Genomic DNA, 17,174 nt, shown 5'->3' with positions numbered 1-17,174 from the left:
TCAATTTGAAAATGCGGGTTTCTGTGTGGTACAATTTTCGGTCCCCATAATCGTTTCTGCTTAGTATATCTCAGACAATACACGTCTTTAACATTTTTTGCGATACACTGCTCGCATAAATTCGCGGGTCTGGTTACTGTCCTGAACAATCTTGCTTTTACATCTGATAAATATTTTGACATCTTCAATGCTCCGATTGTGTCATATCTTTAGCTATTGCAATTAGTATTCCCTATTCTTCGTGACGTTTATCTGTTTTATGTAACTCCATTGACATTTCGACAGGTGTATTCATTGCGGCTGATAGCCACCACTAGCAGTCTCTTCAGAAATGTATAGTTTCTACAAAAGCCCAAATAATAAAACAATTGACGATAATTAATATATGTCAGATCTAACAACGCATTGACATCATCCAACTCTCTGTTGTGCCTGTCGATTCGAATAGACGTAGAACAATTTTAACTATTTTTTACCAGTTTACATCCGATAAATGGGTATTTTGCTCACTTATAATAGTAAAACATTATTGTACCAAACGAAAAAATGGCAGTGTTGCGATTTGTCCTAAATATAGTTTTACTTTATCCTGCATATTTGTGTCCGCTCAACTATACCGTGATCCATCGGGTAAATCTAATTCTGAACATTGTAAATTGTATTGTTTCAGAATTTTACATTGTATATGACATTTCACATTATGTTTTGAGAATGTTTAGTTGTAGAACGTCAAATAATGCTTGTGTTTGTAATAGTAGTTTACTTATAATTTATTCTTGCTCAACTAGTTATATTAATTTAAATAAAAATGTGGCTACAGAAAAGATTCATTCTTCATCGCTAATTTTTCAGTTCCATAGAAAATAATTGCATGATTTAATCATTCCCACTAATCACTCAAAGCTAGATTACCGGAGAACGACAGGCATCTAACCAAAAATCATTTGACTTTATTATTCACAGCTATTTTCTATATTGTCATTTCCATTGTTATGTGGCGAGAAGTAACTATTACTTTTCCCGGACTACTAAATGCTATTATATTTAGGAAAATGTATTTTAATTATATGTATTTGTTCAAAATTATCGGGAACATTGAGACAAGGAAATATAAATGATATAAAACGTGAATGGAATTATTCTTGTGAAAATTCTATAGCTCAAAGCTGTAGTTAATATAGTTTCACTTAAATATTATCGTCAAATAATACTTATCTTCTTCTTCTGCTCGTTGAAGTTATCGATAATGACTCCAATGAACAGGTTTAGAGTGAAGAAAGATCCAAAGATAATGAAGAATACAAAGTAGAGATACATGTATATGTTGGTTTCTCTAATAGGCTGTTTATGCATCTGAAAAAATAGTGAACACTGTTATATGCTTTTAACATCATTGTTTCAGTGAAAGTTGGTTTTTTGATATTTCCGATAATCAATTATTTCTTAAATACCTGCAACTGTATGTGGTGGGAACCATGGAGTGGTAATTGAGAGTTATATTGTGCTCTCTCCCTCTCTCTCTCTCTCTCTCTCTCTATGTATATATATATATATATATATATATTATATGAATTTAAAATTTTTACAAGAATTTATACAACTTAAAGCACCACAAATCTCAATTAATTATTTCCCAGACGATGGATACATGAGTATTCGAAATCTCGGAAAATTAAAGTTAGTCCACTTTGGTGTTTCATTGCCACGTTCCCAATAACAAACCGCTATATATATATATTTCCTCAACTTTTTATTTCTTAGACCTCTTTCATATACTTTTGTTTATACATTATCTTGATTTTAGGTCTCTTTTAATTAAAATTTAATGAAATAGTATAAAAGTTGTTGTTGTGGAACTATTTATCTTCTAAAAGTTAAAATTGACAGGGAAGTTGGTTTACGATGTTTGCCCAAGAAATTTACGATGTAACGAAGACATTTTTTTTCTATAAACATTTTTATTAACCAAAACAAAATTATATTGGCATGGATGAAATAATGCCTACCTACATCGGACTTGTTTACGGAAATGAAACCCAACAAATAATGAAAAATGGCGAGAATATCCTTAAAAAAATTGCCAAGCAGAAAAATCGAAGAATTTTTCTACTAAGATGCGAAAAAGATAACTTAATACCCACATATCTAAATTGAAATGTATCTCATATAAAATTTACAAATACTCGCTTGCAACATGACTATCTGAATCACGTTTTAGGTTTATGTTTCAATTCATACAATATCTATCACCCAATCCACAATGAAAATGAATTGATAGAAAAAAAATTTAAAATAGGTAAATTAATTTAATAACATTTTACAAAAATTCGAAAAAAACAACCAATTGATAAAAATACAAATGAAATGAAATCAAAGTGGATCGAAATTTTACTAATACCAGATGAAATCGATGAAGTTTTATTCTTAGGTCCTAATTTTGCACAAAATATTTCTACTGACATTGGATTACCTTGGATAAAAATATCTTATGTAATATTGAATTTATTCCAATAATCTAAATAATGAAACTCAAAATAACATAAGATCGGATATCTGTAATATTATCACTAATTTTCAAAATAAATTAAAAACAACAACAATCAATGGAGCAATATTAAACCTCAAAATATAACTAAAACCCAAGAATTTATCAAACAATTCAAAATTTGAAAGCAGATAAATCTAACAAAACTGTTATTATGAAATCAGAAGGTTATAATAATAATATTATAACAACAAATTAAACAGGACCCTACAAATTCATATTAAAAACAAAATAAAAATATCATTGAATCGGAAGAACAATATTTATTTTACCATCAGATGCAAAAAAAGTGAAAATTCAAATTGTCATACCCCTTAAAATATATGGTATTCCAAAACTGCACACACCTGACATACCTCTAAGACCAATTTTTTCAAGTATTCAAACTCCTCTCTCCCTATGATTTAATTATTTGAATACATTATCAAAAATACATAGGATTTTAAAGAGAAAATTAAAAAACATAAAAATTCCTGACGAATATGTATTTATTTCGTTAGATGTGGTTTCTTTATATACAAATATTCCTATTCTAATTGTGAAAGATATATTAATGAAAAAATGGAACAGAATTGAAAAATATACAGACATACCTCAAAATGAATTTATCGAAGCTATAGAACTAACACTTACAACATAATTCCAATATAAAAATAAATAAACAAACTGATGGATGTGCTATGGGAGCTTCCATATCCTTCCAAAATTAATATGGATATATTATTATTATTAATTTATTATTAATTCATTATTATTATTTTTATAACCAAAATTATTTTTATTTATTATTATATACATTATTTTTCCGTTATGTAGATGATTGCGTTACTGCTATATCAAAAAATCAAATTGGAAACATAAATAAAAAAAGTCAATTATTTGTCTGATACATCTATCCAACTATGAGATCCTGAATTTAGATAATTAGCTATTAAAAAAGTAAGAATTGCATTGAAATTAGATAATTAGCTATTCAAAAGTAAAAATTGCATTGAAAGAAATTAATTATCCGGAAAAAATGACAAATAACCTATTCAAGAAAAGTTTGAATAAATATTATAATCAATTAAAAATCAAAACGGAGACATCAAAATATAAAACATTTTTCCTTATCATATTTACAAGAATTTTCTCAACAACTATCGAATTATTTATTTATGATATTAGTATAAGTCATAGAGGACTTGATACATTATCCAGAGATTTCACTAAACTAAAATCTAAAACATCCAAACAACAAAAGAAGTAATATATATATATATATATATATATATATATATATAAAGTACCTTGTAATGATTGTAACGCTGCCTACATAGGACAAACATCTCAGTATTTAGAAAATAGATTGAAAGGTCATGAATACAATAAAAAACTGCATTAACTAAGAACGAAATATTAAAAAACATATATTCAATTATAAGGATCAAAAACTCTTGAAAGGGGATCAAGGAATCTAATCCACAAAAAATAGAATTTTTAGAAATGATTCACATACATAGGAACAAGAAGGCTATCAATGATAAAAGAGGCCTAAATAATTCAAGTAAAATGAGATGTGAAAACTAAAGAAAAATCGATTTTTCTTGTTAAAACTGATTTCTATTTTGATTTGGTTTTGATATTCATGATGTAGGTGATCTATTGATTAATATAATTACGCAAAATGTCAGTGTCAAGTTATATTTTGATGAAGACCGAAATAGATCGGAACGTTAAAATTTTATACTTTTAAAAGAAATTTTAGTTAAAAGAGACCCAAAATCAAAATAAATTATCAAAGAAACCAATAGAAACAATACGATCGATTTCGATATTTATATTTTAAATAAAATATCTTAATAAGAATATAGTAATAAAACTATAGTCTATAATTGTTACATATTCAAATTTTTTATTTATCGATGTAACACTCTTTTGCTTTTATTATTTTGGGACACAATTTTGGCAATTTTTCTAACAATTCCGACAAATAATCGTCGTCTATTTGGTTCCATTCGTTTTTCAGGATATTTCAAAGATATGAAGTGGAAGTGCTTCCTGACTTTCCTGTCCAATTTGTCCCACAATAGCTCTATCGGGTTGAGGTCGGGCGATTGTGTGGGCCAAATCTTTACTTTAAGTACATTCTTCGTTTCCAATTTCTTCAAATACTTTTTGCACAGCTTCGAGGAATGCTTGGGATCGTTTTCATGCTGGAAGGTAAATGTTCTGCCGCTCACGCGCTGGCCAAAACCTACTACATTTTCTTTTAATATTGTTATAGCCAACTTTCTTCAAAATCCCTCCAATTTTTACAATATCTTCACTCGCCCAACCCCAAACAATCGCCGAGCCTCCGCCGTATTTTAAAGTCAGGATTACACAGTGATCCAACATCCGTTATTCCTTTGATCGCACTCTTCTCTCAAATCCAAAAACCTCAAATTTGATTGATCATTTTTCAGGCGTCCAATTTTCATGTTCTTCGGACCTCTGCAACCTGAATCAATCTTCAGCGGTTGTGGTTTTTCGACGCCGTCAACTTCACTTATAACGACCTAACGTATACAATTTATTGTCATATATATTCTAGCCAATGAATATTCAACTACATTCATAACGACCTAATCTATTGAAATTTAATGTTATCTATAAATTCACCAATCAATATTAAACATCATTCACTACAACTTATCCTTATCTAACCTATAAAAATTCAACGTCATTCAAAATCTACCCAATCAAAAATTAATGAAAATTCCTATAGTACCTAACCATAATCAATATTTCTATCAACGTCAATTTGAATATTGAATTCATGATTATAAAAATTTTTACAAGCATTAATAATATCACAAATCACCGGCAATCTTAATTAATTATTGTAAGTGAAATTTTATTATTGTTATACATATATACATATTTTTTATATTGTATTTGACCAAAATTTCAGTCCCAGACGATGAATACATGAGTATTCGAAAGCTCGGAAATCAATTTGTATATGTGTAGGTGATATGAGTGGTATACGTAAGTAGTTGTTACAAATTATTCTTATATTTGACTTATTCGTATTACATGTAAGTTTCCCAAGGACACTCAATATGAGCAAACACATTACTTTTAATTATATAATTAATTCATACATCCATAAAAATGATCAACTTATTAACTTACCTCTCTGGAATCGATAGCGTCGTTCATGATTTGGATCCAACCTTTAAACGTAGCTACTTGAAACAAACATAGATATGCTTTACCAACGTGATCGAAATTCATTGGCGAATTATCCCACGTGTAGTTTTCTGCTTTACATGCATTCACGTCCGGTATTATTTCGTAACTTAACGTTGATTTATTACTATCAACACACTAGAAAGAAACATTGCTTTTATCAAATGTATTCAATTTTTTAAGATAAGAGTTTACCTTATAGTATTTACCCGCGAATAACTGCACACCCATGATAGCAAATATCAACCAAAATATTAAGCACACTAGCAGTACATTGAAGATGGATGGTATAGCTTGAACCAATGCATTTACTACTACCTATAGAATAAAGTCATAAGTTAGTAAGTTCTAGCTCCTCACACAATGAACTTAAGCTTATATATAAGAGGAACAAATGAGAGGATGAGATATTTTGGATGTCATGAGTTATCACCCCTTCTCCACTTTTTCACTCAAAGGAACGACTATTCAGTCATATCACACAAAATATTTTTTTCGAGGTGTATTCGAAGTGAAGTAGATGTATATAGATCAGAATTTATTTAGAAAGTATAAATTATGATTGAAAAGTTGAAACAATTTTGTACTTGCAATCTCACTCAAGTATGGTATCGTTATATTGGAAAATGTGGAGAATTCTGGCTCAAGGTATTTTTGATGTTAAAGCACTATGATAAGTTTTGCGTCCCGGTAATGATGTAGATCTAATTACAACTTGAAAATAAACATACACGTACATTGTAAGCATACTAACAGTTTTTAGAGATATAATTAATAGAATTGTAATTTTTTCTTGCTAACTCGAATATCTTAATAACTCAAACTTCATACTTGGTGCCAACTTCGATTTTTTGGGGTAATCTCTTTATTACGATTTATTCTAACTTGTTAAAAATATTTTATGTAACTAGTTAGTTTCTGTTCTGTTTTAATTCGGTTGTACGATTCATAATACTTTGTTTTATTACATCTAACGCATTTTTGTTTGTATTACTACATAGTAAGTTATCTGTTCACCTGTTGACCAGAAATATAATCTCATAAAGGAAGTGATAAGTGGTTCACGAACTGAAAATGTAGGCGTGAAGTACGGTATTTCGGCAAATACAGTGTCTATTTAAGCTAAGCTGGAATTTTTGGTCCTGTTTGTAATATTTATACTGAAGCGTCTCGATCACCAAGTTATTGTCTTCATAGACTAAAGGTAGTCACAAATAACTGACCAAAATCATACATTTCATATATTTATGTAAAAAAATTATGTTCACATTTATTAGAGACTAATTTGTTTAATATACAAAGGTATACAATGCGGTCCATATGTATGAAATAAATTCAATTTTATCGTTATTATGTACTACGTGAAAAAAACCTGGAACAGCTCGATTTTTATTCTTAAATTGGCAATTTACAGTATGAAAATATCATCTCTCTCCAGCACACCCTCTGAATTATGAGCACCCCCGGAGGGGGTCGTGTGACACCTTGTTGAAAAGGGATTTTAATCCTCTGTTCAGCAATATGGAATAAGTTTTTTTAAATTTTGTGTGATTAGAACTAATCAGAATTAATTTTTGTGCTATAAAATTTTGATAATGTCTCTATAACAAATTAGTTTTTTTTTCATATAATTTTATAACAGAAGGGACATACAATCCAGAAGATTTAGAATTATATTTATATACAGGATGCTTCGGAATAGCACTCCAATCTTTCTAGAAATGATTCTACAGGTAAAAAAAAGTTGGTATAACAAAACTTCCAAAAACGCTTTGTAAGCGAGTTATAGCGAACGATAGATTTCGCCTGGATTCCTCATCCACCAATAATAGGTATCCATATTGAATGTCTCGGGTCTGAAATTGTCATGCAAAGTTGTTTGGTATACTTATTAGTTGATAACTCGATAAGTCAATATTTTTATGCATCACATGGCGGTGCGACTTATCGAAGTTCAAGTGTAGAAAGTTAGAACTTGGGCTTAGGTAATATAAAAATTTTCTTAATCATTCAATTAATTTGGTGATCATTCTAAAAATGTTTCTTGTCCATTATATATATATATATATATATATATATATATATATATATATATATATATATATATTTTTTCTTAGTTAGTTATATTTTCTTGGTTAACTAGTTAGTTCCTATTTTATCAATACTCAATATATTTTGAATCGAAGGTGATCAAAATTCTGGATACATTGGAAATGGATGAGATGCGTAAAGTTTCAAAGCAGTTTTATTTAATGTTGGACAGGAAGTGGGGTATTGAATCTGGCTCGTTTTCATATATGTACATGTACATTATCGATGTGACGTAATTATAAGAGTTATGTATTATTATGTTTTAATATATATTCAATTAAAAACCTTCCTCATAATATATTAAACAGTATAATTCATTTTTTTTATCAAGTTTTATAAGCTATTATGAATTTTTATATTCAGAATATTTTGACCTGAATATGTTAAGTGTATATTATATTAGCTGTTTTTTGACTTACCCTCATTCCCTGCATACGAGACATGGCTCGCAAAGGTCTAAGAGCTCTTAATGTTCTCATAGTCTTAAAAGCCTGAATACCTCCTGCTCCGGCGAGAGAAGCCACGAAATTTATAAGAGACACCATAACAATAAGAAAGTCCAACCAGCACCATGCATTCGTAAAATATTTTTGAAAACCCATAGCCAACCACTTTATCAACATCTCAAAGAAGAATATGACGGTGAATATTCTATCCATGTAATACAGAATATCTTGTAAAATAGGTCGTTGAGACAAATGAACATCTTCCAATGCTAAAGCTAAACTACTGAGCAAGATCATGGTGATAACTGCTGTTTCGAAGTATTTATTTTCTATGAGCTGGAACGTCTTATAACGAAGGTTTCCCCAACCTTGCCAGAATGGAGAATCTTCGTCACCGGCCAAAAATGGAAACTTTTTATAACATTTTTCTGGGAAACAATCGGCAGAGTATTCATCTATTATAATATCTTCCGTTGCAGCATCCAAGATGAGATCGTCGTCCAACGGTCCTTGGCAGTCACATTCATCTTCTAATTCTAAAATTCATAGCAATATGTAACTTGAATTTGTCGTTAGATGATCTAACAATAAATAATTGGGAACAGCTTATTACCTTCATCTATACCTAGTTCTTCTTTGCTAGCATCACGTTTTTCTTCCTGATCATCTAAAACATCGGCACTACCCTTGTGACTTTCATCTATGAACCTATGTTTATGACTACCATACGATTTGTTGCTAATTTCATCGTCGTCTAAATGGCCTAGAAAATCACCGTGATCCAAAATAGAATTTCCCAATGTTTTGTTTTTACTAATTGCGTTTTTTACACGTTTTATATTAGTTTTTGAATCACCGTGTATAGTAAATTCCATGCCATCGCCTATAGTTACTTCTAACCTATCTTTGGGGCTTTTCTTATCTTTAAATATTGTACCATCTGCTAATATTTCATCACCTGTTAAATCTAATCCTCCGTCTCGTGGATCTAAAAGAGGTTAGTTATAAGTTTACTTTGTGAAGCAACCACAAAGATCATATCAAACTATCCAAAACGTTATAACATTACCAACAAGAATAAATTTTAGTTTTTCACGTACCAACGATAGTTTCCGTTACTTCTCAGTTAGGTATAAGTGAGGAATGTATTTGCTTTTACTTTTGTATTTGTCGAGGGGAAAATGATGAGTAGAAAAACTATATACATTCATGTTGGCAAACCTCATTGGCAAATGTTATCAACCTATTGTAGTTTGTATGATATGTATGATATAAGAAGTGATAATATATAATGGTTAAAACAGTTGGAATAATATAGCTTTTTCTATTATTCTATTACTATCTATTATAACATTTTATAGGTATATAGACAACATGCGGGATATTTTTTTCTTCTTTCTTTTAAGTATGTTTGCCTATTGTCAAAGAAAAAATATAAAGACCTACTAAATGGGGTGGATACATAAAATTAAAATTTTTTCGTTTGAAGCTAACAACTAACTTCTATTCTATCACAATTAAGTGAAAAGCTAGCAATTCTCCGTATGAGAATTTGGAATGTATTTAGTTACGTTACATGCGAGAGGTATACTTCTTGGAAATCAAAAAGTATAAACACTACAAGTGGCAACAAGCACAAATTCAGCGAGCTATTCAGATTTGTTGGATAAAAACCTTGGTTCCAACTGTTGGAGGGTCCCTCACCTGACGGCTGATCGGATATTTGGTTAGTTAATTTAAATCTAATCAACTTAGCAATATCTGCCACACCAGCTTTTATCCATCGGATAAAACGACCAATTCTATCGAACGCTTCGGCTATTTTATTAGTATCATTGTCAGCCGTTGGAGCTGATAAACTCGATGAACCGAAGTTGCTCAAAAGCAAAGCTAAGAAAAGATTGAGTACCTGCAAACACACACATAATATATATATATTAAATAATATAAATATAGCTATAAATTTTACTTAAATTATTTAGATCTTTTTTATCATTTATAGCTTTTTCGTTCTTATGAATGTGAACCATTTCTAAAAATTCTCTTTTTCGTGTATTACATTCCGTTTCAAGAATATTCGAATCTTTATAATTGAATTTATGTTTTTTTGATATCTCATGGTTCGTTAATGCAGTTCTATTTTTTATCGTATTGATGACCTCTAAGTCTATTTTCTAAATACTGAGATGCTTGCCCTATATAGACAGCGTCACAATTAGTACAAGGCACTTGATATATAATATTATTTCTTTTGTTTTTTGGTGTTTTAGATTTTAATTTAGCGAAATATTTGGTTGATGTATTATGTCCTCTATGACTTATATTGATATCATATTTAATGAATTAATTCGATAATTGTTGGGAAAGTCCTTATACATATGGTAAGGAAAAATGTTTTATGTTTTGATGTTTCGTTTCAGTTTTGTTTTTAAATTAATTGTAATATCTGTTTATCCTTTTCTTGAATATGTTATTTATCATTTTTTCCGGATATTTATTTTCTTTCAATGCAGTTTTTGCTTTTTGAATATATAAATTCAGGATCTAGATCTATCAGGCAAACTTATTATCACTGATCTTTTTTGTGACATAGGATGACACGAATTAAAGTTTAAATATCTTGAGGACCAAGTTGGTTTCGTATACGTGATATATCAAAAGGTATAAGAAATAAGAAATTGCAGAAATTTATATATATATGTATCTACAAAACCAGTGTCTCATATTCTTTATCCATTATTAGTACTCCACATATGTGAAGGAAACAACTTATTTATGTGCATTTCAATGTCTTTTTAAACTGTTCACGGGTAGATATTTTTGGAAATAAACATAAACAGACCTGCATTTTCACATTTTTTAATTAAGTATTGCAGTTTCTTCACGTACCACAAAATTTCCAATGACAACAGTAGCTAGGAAAAATGGAATGCATGAAACATCACCGACTAGCATGCAATCCCACATTGATTCTATCCATTCTCCACACAACACACGAAATACAATCATAAAGGAATGCATAAAATCTGTGAAATTCCACCTAGGAAGTTCATGGTCTGGAAATCTATCTACATTATCTGCAACAAAAATTAACATTTTAGTAAATGTGAATTAGCAATGGTAAAATATTCATATACCTGTGTAATTTTTTCCAAATAATTGCATACCCATAACAGCGAATATAAATATTATAATGCACAGCACAAAGGTTAGGTTACCTAAAGCACCCATAGTTCTACCCATTATTGAAATCAGTAAATTTAAAGTTGGCCAGGATTTAGCCAGTTTGAACACTCTTAGCTAAAAAATAAATATTAGATAATTATAATTTTTCTGAGCACGTTTTTAAGCGACAGTGTTTCTTAGTATATTGTGACTCCGCTTATTTTCATTAATTTTGGGAACACACAAAAAGTCTCAAATAAGTATTATATCTCTACCAATAAAAAAAGTATTTAATAAAATATATAGGAAGTGCTTAAAAAATATTTCGTTTTCAACATTATTTAATATGACATTTTATAACATTGGTTCTATTTTAAAATTAATTTATTGCACTATTAAAGGCGATGTTCAAAAATATGACAATAATTGTTATAGTTTATTTCAGAAAGGTATAGAGCAATAAAATCTCCTTAGGTATGCAAAGGGACTACAGAGTGACCCAACGAATATTTATTTTAAGCCACTTTCATAGTTTGGCATTGATTTCACAATTTTTTTTATCAAGTGCAGGTAATACCACCCGGGATAGGATCAATTTATGGGTTTAGCCTAATGTTATCCATTCACAAACACTGAAAATATTGTGCCTAAGGCGTGCCGGTAGGATATTCCTAAAAAGGAAAGCATTTTATTTTAACAGAATAAAAATTAGGCATTATGTACATAGTATTAGGTACACTTATTTTGTATTGAACATTATACAAAAAACTCATTATACAGAAATTAAATTATAAAAAATCATAATATTCTTCGTAATCTGAGGAGCTGTCATTTCCTCTTGATGTTATAATTAACGGGTCGACGGTCCGATCGATCAAGTAGTTCCCACATTTTCTCCTCTTCTTTAATGACATGCTGGACTGCTTTTCGCCAGTTCTCTGGTGTCACCTCCTTAATGGCTTGATCAAACAGTAGCTTAACGTCTTTCATTTTGAATGTCGTGTTGTGTCTTGCTACAAATCCTTTCACTTGCGCCCATATAAATTCTATAGGATTCAGTTCGCAATGATATGGCGGTTTGCGCAGCACAGTTACACAATGTTTTTCTGCTATATCTTCCACGGCGTATTTCATAAAACGATGTTTGTATCAATTTGCTATAGCTAATAGTTCTTTTTTTATCAAATAATCTTCAAATTCAATACTCTTGGTGGTTAACCAGTCAATAATTTCTTGTTTTCTCCAAAATGAAGTTGGAGTCTTGTCACATTTTTGGTACTGTATAACCTTCATTAATCCAAGACCCATCAAGATAAAAGATTTTCTTCTGCTTTGTTCTGTACTGCTTTATACTTCTTAAGTATTTTCGTCACCAGCAAACAATTTCATCGCTTTCCAGTAATAGTGCTTTACTGTTATGCTTTTCCTAGGCAAAGTCCATATTTCTCAAAGTGATCTTGATTTGACTTTTACTGGTCTGCTTGGATTTTTGTTGGGAGGTTCCACTTGGCCTGCTATCTTTCTCCCCCGCAATAATATAAAAACTGTGGACTTTCCAACTCCAGTCATTTGAGAACATCGGTCGACAGTTTTTTGTACAGTAAATTTCGGGTAATCGTATTCACTGATAGTTGGTGTAAATGTCGCCATTTTATTTCCAATCTTATAATACTGTGAATATTATTTACGGCTTAACAGCAAATACTGATGCGTTAAATTAAACAAATATACTTATAAAGGTCTAGAAATTTTGGGTAAGGCACCATTGCCCTTACAGCGCATGGTTAAGCCGAATCTGAAATAGGGTTGGAATTTGGCAGAGGCACTAATAGAAGGTTAAACGGTACCTGTTAAACGCAAAACGTAACTGTATAATCTACTACCTAAGTAATCTCCACACAATATTTCAAGACCTACACCTATGGCCGACACCGAAATTGAGCAGAACTGGACGGAATTCCTCATTTTATTGCTCTATATCCTTCTGAAATAGACTATAGTTCAGTCAAAGCTGTTATTTTATACATTGAAATATGTTATAATGAAACTGAAAAAATAGAATTATTCTGTACTACTTCTTTATAATCTTATTTTTAATCATAAAGGTTTTGATCGTCAGCAATGTCGAAGCATATATCAATTCTTTGGCTTTGAAGGTAAAAATTGAATATTTATTTATGAGTACATATCAAATGAGAATTTTATTTTAGAAATTTCAGGATGTTTCATTAGTGCTAACAACAAATGATTGTAAGTTTGAACAATAATCCTGAGAACAATAAAGGTACTATTAGATGGCCATCAAACAGTCTTAATTTGATGGTTTTTTCTGAAGAAAAAATATATTTCGATATAAATACAAATATTAACATTCATTAGTGCCAAAACTAGCTATCACATTAACTAAAATAAAAAAATGAAGTTGACTTGTACTTTTTAGACTTTAATAACGCAATAAATGCAAGAACGAAACCAATTGTATACAATGATACAGTTTGTACTCAGGAAAACAGAATTATTCAAAACTATGAAAATATAAGGGGTAACCCATTAAAGGGGACCACCTGTGACATGAATTTGACCAGTTACCACATGATCAATTGGTACATATGAAATACTGGAACTATTTTTAAATTTTATAAACTGACAAACCCACTACGTACGATTTAGTTGTTGATCTACTGATACTTTTTATATTTTTATATTCCACTTATAATCAGCAAAATTACTCACCAATCGAAATGATCTTAACACGGATAAGCCCTGAACACCTTCAAGACCAAGTTCCAATAGCGATAAGGCTACGATGATAAAATCGAAAATATTCCACCCTTCTTGGAAATAATATTTTGGACTCATCGCGATCAATTTCATTGTTGCCTCGATCATGAAAGTCGCAGTGAAAAACTAGAAAATAGTAATTAATAAAGCAGATCGAAAATGTTTTGTTTTTTATAGGATAAAATTAAATATTAAAATAACGGAATATTGTAGTTAGAATTCCAGTAATCAGTTACTGACATAACGATATAAATATGAAATCTATTTATGTTAAATACTTACATAGTTGCCACTTTTGAGGGCTTTTTCTAAATCTCGGTCCATATCGTGATGATCTAGAGCCATGAATAAAGTATTGACCACGATGCAGAGGGTGATGAACAATTCGATGAAGGGATCAAAGACGATGAGAGCTATAAACTTCTGAAAAACCAGCCAAGGACCACAACAATCCCAAACGCAAAAAATATCAATGACTCGCATAACAAATGCTAGTAAACGTTCTTTGACAGTGGGCTCATCTTCTTCATCAACATTTTGGGCTGAGAAATAATAAACAGAAACTGTACGAAGAATTAGTAAAATTGAAGTTGACACACTCTTTTTTGGGAAAAGAGGTTTTGTGCAAAATGAAATAGTGCAATAGCCGTTCTTAACCGCTGGTTAAGTTTAACTGGTCTTACTTGCATCAAGCATATGTTTCACCGAGCTAACTCTGTCAAAATAAAGATAGCTCAGTACTAAAGTTATGAATGGCTACTATTTTATTTATTAAAAATCTAACTGCACAAATAGAGAAACAACAGGCAGAAATTTGACACCATCGAAAATTGCTTTAGTCGGTGTTCGGTTAAGAACAAATATAAAGCACTGCACAAATCCAGACAGTGGATTGTAGAACCAACATGCTTAATTATACTTTTAGCTGAAAATAGTGAAATACACAACATGAACACCATGGGTACATGTTATTAAAAGTTTGAACGTTCTTATTGCGTTACTAACAATATTTTTCATATATAAGTATATATATATATATATATATATATATATATATATATATATATATATATATATATATATATATATATATATATATATATATATACTTAGACCTTTTGATATAATTATATTTCTAAATGTTGATTTTAGGTCTCTTTTGTTTCATTTTAATAATTTAATTTAATAAATTAAAAAAAAATTGACGTTTGGACTAATTTTGAGTTTTTATTAAAATATGATATTGACCCTGACAATTTGCGTATTTATATTAATCATCGCAAGTATGTAGCAGTAATCAATTGAATAATTTTTAGTTTTATTAGAATTTACAAAATAGAGCTATACATTTTACTTATTTAGGTCTTTTTTATCATTTATCAACCAAAATTTTTATTTTTCGTGTATTAGATTCCGTTCCAAAAATTTTTGAATCTTTATAATTGAATTTAGGTTTTTTTGATATTTCATGGTTGTGGATGATGCAATTCTATTTCGATACGATAAAAAAAATAGAAATAGTTCTATTTCAATATGAGAAAAAAATAGAACTGCAATAACCAACCATGAAATATCAAAAAAATCTAAATTCAATGATAAAGATTCAAAAATTGTTGAAACCGAACTTAATACACGAAAGAGAATTTTTAGAAATGGTAAACATTTTTTAATTTTTCTATTTTAATCACTCCATATTTTTGTTTCAGCTTTTCATTTCCTCCGTAAAATTCCAAGAAGTAGGGAAAATTAGGTCTTGGAATCAACCAAAAAAAAGGGGTAATTCGTTGCGTGAGGAAGGCAGATTGTGTCCAAGAAATCGGATCACTTTTTACCAATGAACGAATAACCACCCTATCCCCACTCTTCCCTCTTAATAATGGTTCTAATGTGGTAGCCGAAACGTCGAAAATTTTTAAAATTCCTATATATATAGATTATCTTACTCTTGATGCGTTTTTAAAATAGTTTCTATAACTAGTCTACTTACATTAAAGCACTATAAATAAAAATGTTCCAAAACTAATGACAAAATACTGGAAGTAACGTAATACATAAATACAGTGTAAGTTAGAACAGAATTATAACACGGCCCATGATCTATAATGATACACTATCTATTGAAATGTTAGCCTCCTAATTTAAAGACTTGAGGAGAATCTAATGAGGACTAGATGGACACTGAAAATACATCTAAATGTATCTATTGCCTATGTCTAGCAAACGGACACAAAACTTATATTTTAAGAAAACCAATATATTTAAATAGAATATCAAGTATTACTTACGCTATCAAAGTTATTGATTAGAATATGTGAATAAATTGTGAAATTTTTTATAATGTGGAGTTATCCAAATGGGTGTGAAATAATAAGATTGAATCAAATAATTAGGAAACACAATTAAAACGTAGATTTGGAAAAAAGCAATAAATGAGTAAAAATAACAAATTTCATAAAAAACGACAAACAATGATAACTATCATTCAGGCGATAAAATTATAATCTCCATAAAGTCTCATATCCTAAAAACATGAAAAAACAAAAGTCTACAAATTTCACTTAGCGAAACAGTGACCTAAGAACGAATTAATACTTACCGTCCAAGCAATGAACGTGATTAATTGGAGATATAAACAGAATATTAAATTCGTGAAAAGATCAACAAATAGAAAATAAGAGAGCTGTTCCAGAATAATATTCTATAAAAAATTAGTGAAGTCAACAACAATGAAAGATGAGAAAAACGAGAGTAAATGTTATTTCAATCAAGACTTCGACTTACATAACATTTCGAAGATTGTAGGTATAGTTAATACCAAGATATTTCGTTTTGACTTACTATCTGCCAACCGACAATTATCTTCGGTGTCGTATGTTTGGGTTAAGAGGAGCAGATAGTTCGGAATTAATAATATTTAGATAATAAGATAA

The 17,174-nt window shown here is 29.8% G+C and overlaps 1 protein-coding gene across 5 annotated transcripts in view; it reads right to left on the bottom strand.

The window, feature by feature from the left end:
• LOC130892064 (sodium channel protein para) overlaps positions 1–17,174 on the bottom strand; it is a 99,190-nt gene that overhangs the window by 10,869 nt on the left and 71,147 nt on the right. For 3 of the 5 annotated variants that reach the window (XM_057797313.1, XM_057797305.1, XM_057797297.1), the window contains 10 exons: positions 14,527–14,807; positions 14,197–14,370; positions 11,436–11,598; positions 11,188–11,375; positions 10,003–10,207; positions 8,912–9,286; positions 8,272–8,834; positions 5,957–6,079; positions 5,705–5,899; positions 1,212–1,353 (listed from right to left, as the gene is read on the bottom strand). In XM_057797313.1, the coding sequence (XP_057653296.1) occupies positions 1,212–1,353; positions 5,705–5,899; positions 5,957–6,079; positions 8,272–8,834; positions 8,912–9,286; positions 10,003–10,207; positions 11,188–11,375; positions 11,436–11,598; positions 14,197–14,370; positions 14,527–14,807 (2,409 nt within the window). Of the gene's footprint in view, positions 1–1,211; positions 1,354–5,704; positions 5,900–5,956; positions 6,080–8,271; positions 8,835–8,911; positions 9,287–9,972; positions 10,208–11,187; positions 11,376–11,435; positions 11,599–14,196; positions 14,371–14,526; positions 14,808–17,174 lie in introns of all 5 variants that reach the window. The other 2 variants (XM_057797285.1, XM_057797320.1) reach the window with 2 other exon arrangements.

The sequence above is a fragment of the Diorhabda carinulata genome, chromosome 1, assembly GCF_026250575.1.
Source record: "Diorhabda carinulata isolate Delta chromosome 1, icDioCari1.1, whole genome shotgun sequence".
Taxonomy (NCBI): Eukaryota; Metazoa; Arthropoda; class Insecta; order Coleoptera; family Chrysomelidae; genus Diorhabda; species Diorhabda carinulata.
The sequence above is the reverse complement of the archived record's forward strand: the minus strand, read 5'-3'. Positions and strand labels throughout refer to the sequence as shown.